Genomic DNA, 5,719 nt, shown 5'->3' with positions numbered 1-5,719 from the left:
CCTTCTTTCTTTTTCAGATATTTTGTCAGATGCTTCTTCCACTTAAACTCATTTTATTAAGAACCTCTGTTTTCTATTACAGAAAATAAGAGACATAAGTAACGCTGCCATACATTGGGTTGATAAATGAATAAACTTACCTATCCAATGATTAGATCACATGCAGATCTGTGCAAAACCATCAGTGCGTCCATGGGCTAATATAGCTGCCCCCAGTATTGCTGCTATGCTCTAGAATCCCTTAAGTATAATTACATCCAAAGAGCAGCATATCTCCCAGATTCGTTCAATATGCACCTGGGGAGGGACAATTCCTAGAAGACTTCTACGGATCAGGGAGGGGCTCCTCTTCCACATGGGTCTTCACTTCTGAACAGCCGTTTCGCTACCCAGCGTAGCTTTTTCCTGGCCATCCCCCGTCAACATGGAAATTCTATACTTATGGGTATCTCCTGCTGCTTCCCAGCCTGGACAGAAGAAATGGTTAATTTCACCACCCCATAAAGCCCACCCCTTCCTATTCCTCCTCAGTCTTTTCTTCTGTCCCAGCCTGGATGCAGTAGGAGATTGTTCCCTCTGTACTTCAGGTGAAATTTATACTCACACTTAAGATTACCGGGCACAGTTCTTAGGGAGATTCTCTTTGCCCGAAGCCCCTATCCTGTGTGGCAACTGCGTTGTCTGGAGGGGGATTTCGGCGGGGCTGGATGTTGTTGCCGCATTTGCGGTTCAAGGTGCGCTCCAGTGTGTGCGATGACGTCATCACTCGGCGACGGCTGAAAATTTAAAAGTTTGGCGCTAAGTCGCAGCGCTGCCTTGGATGTTGGCGTTTATTCTGCCTGTGCAAAATGGATCCAGCTGCCCCGAAGAGGACTGCTTCCAAGGTGATAGTGTGAGTACTCCAATCTACTGATGTTACGAAAAGAAATCTCCCCTATATAGTGGCTTATGTATGCCCTTATTTTTTATAGTGCCTCTGCTGAAGAGCCTACTAAAAAGAGAGATAAGCAAGATGCTGAGAAGAGATGCCGAGCATGTGTTAATATGGCTATGAGAGATAAGAAATTTTGCCAGGACTGCTTTGATGATTATCTGTCTAGGCAGATTAACCCCTCTGTGGCCAGGGATTCTCCTCAGGATTTGCCTATTCCTTCAACATCTGCCACTTTGCCTGATCAGCAGTCTCTGATGTCATGGATTAAAACTGCAGTATCTCAATCTCTTAAAGAGACAGTTCTCTCTAACCCAGATTTGTCTGTATTTAATAGAAATCCTTCTATTCAGGAGGATTCTTCGGATGACAGCTCTTCATCTGATGAGGAATTGCCTAGTGATGAAATTTCAGTATTCGATCAGAAACATCTTACTCCCCTCATTAGGGCTATTAGGCGCACCTTGAATCTGGAGGATGCAAGTCAGCCTTCTACCTCCCTTCTATTTTCTAAAAAAGCGAAGATGGCTTTTCCTATTCATAAGGAAGTGCAGGATTTAATCCGTTTGGAATGGGAGAAGATTTCCAGGAGAATTCCAGCGGAAAGAAGGATTGAGAAATTATATCCTTTCTCTGATGATATTCAAGATACTTTGAATAAACCTCCTTCGGTGGATGCTCCAGTGGCAAGATTGTCGAGGAAGACGGCGTTGCCGATAGATGATATATCTGCTTTAAAAAATCCCATGGATCGCCGCATGGAAACTGAGCTGAAAAAATGCTACATTTCAGCAGGAGCAGCCTGTAAGCCTTCTATTGCATTGGTGTCAGTTACCAAGGCACTTTCCCTTTGGGCAGAAAACTTAGAGCAGGCCGTTAAAGATCGAAAGCCCAGAGAGAAGATTCTGGAAGGTCTTGAAGATTTCAGGTTGGCCTCTAATTTTTGCCTGCAAGCATCCTTGGATTTAGTGCAATTGTCTGCTCGCTCAATGTCCTTTGCTGTAGCAGCCCGTAGAGCCCTTTGGGTAAGATCTTGGTTTGCGGATACCGCTTCCAAAAATTCGCTTTGCAAGATGCCTTTTGAGGGCAAGAAATTATTTGGCAAGGCCTTGGATGACATTATATCAAAATCTTCTGGGGGCAAGAGTACTTTTTTGCCGCAAAGTAGAAGATTTCCTGATAGCTTCAGGAGGCGGCCAGAAAGTTCCTTTCGAAGAAGAGATGATACTAGAGGATTCAGATTCGGAAGAGATTTTAGAACCTCGAATTGGCGTGCAGGCCAAACATCTTTTAGGGCCAGAGCTAGACCTCCAAGGTCCCCCAAGTCCTCTTCAAAGGCTCAATGACGGTCTCTCTACCCATCCTCCTGTAGGGGCAAGACTTTTGGCCTTTCAAGGAGTATGGGCCAAGGAGTTTACAGACACATGGGTAGTCACTACAATTCAAAGAGGCTACCAATTAGAATTTTCTTTAAAGCCTACGTTAGACCATTTCATGGTTTCAAACATACCAATAGATCCAGAAAGAAGAGAAGTCCTTTTTCATTATGTTCAGCAGCTGCTGATGAAACAAGCAGTTACGGAAGTTCCTTTCCAAGAAGAAGGAACAGGATTTTATTCTCCTCTTTTTCTAGTTGTCAAGGCAACAGGGGACTTTCGTCCAATTTTGGATCTCCGAAGAATAAACAAATTTCTGAAGTATCAACCCTTCAAAATGGAGACATTGGCGACCATAAAGAGGGTTATTCATCCAGGGGATTGGCTGGCATCCTTGGATCTGAAGGATGCCTACCTTCACGTGCCCATTGCTTTGGAGCATCAGAAATTTCTGCGGTTTTGTCTTCAGGGTCGGCACTACCAATTCCGCTGTCTCCCGTTTGGTCTAGCAACCTCGCCCAGGACCTTTACCAAGATTCTTGTGGTAATAATAGCCAAGTTGAGACGGGAGAAAATCGAAGTCTACCATTATCTGGACGACTTGCTGCTCGTAGCCAGAGATCCAGAGAGCTTATCTGCCAACCTTCAAACGACCAGGGACACTCTGGAGAAGTTTGGGTGGATCATAAATACGGCCAAGAGTCAGCTTATACCAGTTCAGAGGATTATCTACCTGGGCGCTCAGTTGGATACAGTCCTGGGCATGGTATCTCTTCCATTGTGGAAGATCCGTCATATTGTACTTCAGGTCGATCAGTTGCGGGGGAGGTCCTGCACCTCAGCGAGGACATTCATGAGTCTTTTAGGTCTCCTCACTTCAACGATAGGTCTGGTGAGATGGGCCAAATGGAGGATGAGACCGGTTCAACTTTCGTTTCTCAGGCAGTGGAATCCAGTTGTCCAGGATTGGTCTCGGTTAATCCAGATCACCAGAGAATGCCGACAATGTCTTGTTTGGTGGACGGTTCCGAGCAACCTTCAGAGGGGATTCCCTCTCAAAGAACCAGTTTGGATGGAGATATTTACGGACGCTTCTGGTGTAGGTTGGGGAGCTCACCTACTAGATCACTATGCTCAGGGAGCTTGGGAAGAGAATCTATCCGAGACCCCATCCAATGTCCTGGAGATCAGGGCGATCTCACAATCACTTCGGGCATTCGAGAAAGTCATCCTCGGTTCCTCAGTGAAGATCAGGACAGACAATGTCTCAGCTGTGGCATATGTCAAGGGCCAGGGAGGAACGAGGAGCAAGACCCTTCTCAGAGAGATAACACCAATCATGCAGTGGGCTCAAACTCATCTTCAAGACCTGACTGCTCAACACATTCCGGGTGTTCAGAATTCATGGGCGGATTGCCTGAGCCGTCACCATTTACCGAAGGGGGAATGGGAGCTGAAGCAGAAGGTTTTTCTCTGGATAACATCTATTTGGGGCTGCCCGCAGATAGATCTGATGGCAACAGATCGGAATGCCAAGCTTCCGGTCTTCTTTTCCAGAGCCCCTTGTCCAGGAGCAGCAGCACTGGATGCCTTCTCCCAGAATTGGAAGGATCTATTTGCCTATGTGTTTCCTCCAATACCGGTAATACTAAGAGTATTACAGAAAATTATGAATACGAGAATGGAAGTGATAGCAATTCTCCCCGACTGGCCCAGGAGGCCTTGGTATCCGCTCTTGAGACGCCTATCAATTGCGGATCCGTTGCCAATCCCACACTCCAGGGACCTCCTACTTCAGGGTTCTCGGAAACATCCCAATCCAGTGAGTTTCAAGCTAGCGGTTTGGAGATTGAGAGGAGGATCCTGAGAGAATATGGTTGTTCTGACTCAGTCATTGAGACCTTGGTTAGGGCTAGGAAGAGTAACACCAATTCTAAGTACCATAAGGTTTGGAGGACCTTTAGTTCTTGGGCTATGAGTAAACTCCTGGATCCTTTGACACCTTCAGTAGCAGTTATATTGGAGTTTCTCCAGGAAGGTCTTCAAAAGGGGCTGAGCCTTAGTACTTTAAAGGGTCAAATTTCAGCTTTGTCAGCAGTTCTGGGAAAGAGATGGTCCAAGGAACCCCTAATAGAGAGATTCTTTCAGGGAGTGAAAAGAATCCGGCCTCCGACTAGGCCTCTTTTTCCTTCCTGGGATCTTCCGCTTGTCTTAAGGGCCTTATCGGCTGAACCTTTTGAGCCTCTGGAACAGATATCGCTTTGGTTACTAACCTTGAAGACTTTCTTTCTAGTAGCTATCACGTCAGCTCGCAGAATCTCTGAGCTCCAAGCTCTTTCTGTGGATCCACCTTATACAATCTTTCATGAGAAGAAGGTGCACCTTAGGCCAGTTCTTAATTTTCTTCCTAAGGTGGTATCGAAATTTCATATTAATGAGCCGATTGTTTTGCCTTCATTTGAGAATCTTACAGCTTCCCAAGAGAAAGATCTGTCGCTGGATGTCAAAAGATGTTTGGAAATCTACATCAGAAGAACAGAAAGTTTCAGAAAATCAAGAATGCTCTTTGTTATTCCCGCTGGGAAAAGAAAAGGGGAGCAAGCCGCTAAGTCTACTCTAAGTTCCTGGATAGTCAAGGCTATATCGAGATCATATAAAGAGCAGGGCAACTCTCTTCCCAAGGGAGTTAGAGCACATTCGGCCCGTGGTGTGGCAGCTTCTTGGGCAGCGGAAGCAGGAGTCTCCTCTGAAGACATTTGTAGAGCAGCGACCTGGGTCACACCCAATACATTCATTAGGCATTACAGATTGGATGTGATGTCTTTTTCTCAGGCCCAGTTTGGGCAATCTATCCTTCTTTCAGCTACTTCTGTATAATAAATTGATCAGCATTAATCCCGCCCTTGTATTGATTGCTTGGGTATATCCCATAAGTATAGAATTTCCATGTTGACGGGGGATGGCCAGGAAAAGAGAAAATTAAATAATACCTACCGGAATTTTCTTTTCCTGGCCATCCTCCCCGTCAACATGCCCGCCCTATTGTGACTTTATAATCAGACTGAGGAGGAATAGGAAGGGGTGGGCTTTATGGGGTGGTGAAATTAACCATTTCTTCTGTCCAGGCTGGGAAGCAGCAGGAGATACCCATAAGTATAGAATTTCCATGTTGACGGGGAGGATGGCCAGGAAAAGAAAATTCCGGTAGGTATTATTTAATTTTCTCTTGTCTCTTCACAAAAAAAATTCTACCGTTATTTTCTTCCTAGCGAAACTTTGTTCACATACTCACCCTTACTTTAATTTAAATATGGCGGCTACTACATATAGGTCATATGTATGTATTCATTAGTGATGTTGGTAAAATTGCTGGAAGTGGCCACTTATTTTTAAAAATGTCCAAGGAAGCAAA

The 5,719-nt window shown here is 45.2% G+C and overlaps 1 protein-coding gene across 1 annotated transcript; it reads left to right on the top strand.

Annotated features, from left to right (window-relative positions):
- The first annotated feature begins 457 nt into the window (after positions 1–457).
- On the top strand, positions 458–2,411 carry LOC121399443 (lamina-associated polypeptide 2-like). The gene is made up of 2 exons (XM_041580164.1): positions 458–892; positions 972–2,411. Exons 1-2 carry the CDS (start codon positions 849–851, stop codon positions 2,275–2,277), a joined length of 1,350 nt encoding a protein of 449 aa, XP_041436098.1. The 5' UTR covers positions 458–848; the 3' UTR covers positions 2,278–2,411.
- The last annotated feature ends 3,308 nt before the right edge of the window (positions 2,412–5,719 follow it).

The sequence above is a fragment of the Xenopus laevis genome, chromosome 1S (genome assembly GCF_017654675.1).
Source record: "Xenopus laevis strain J_2021 chromosome 1S, Xenopus_laevis_v10.1, whole genome shotgun sequence".
Taxonomy (NCBI): domain Eukaryota; kingdom Metazoa; phylum Chordata; class Amphibia; order Anura; family Pipidae; genus Xenopus; species Xenopus laevis.
Note: the sequence above shows the minus strand (reverse complement) of the source record. Positions and strands in the feature narration are given on the sequence as shown.

Bases quoted from the DNA above. Each gene is read 5' to 3' on its own strand.
- LOC121399443 (XM_041580164.1), top strand. From the start codon at position 849: ATGGATCCAGCTGCCCCGAAGAGGACTGCTTCCAAGGTGATAGT. The intron at 893-971 runs GTGAGTACTCCA...TATTTTTTATAG, and splicing joins ACTGCTTCCAAGGTGATAGT to TGCCTCTGCTGAAGAGCCTA.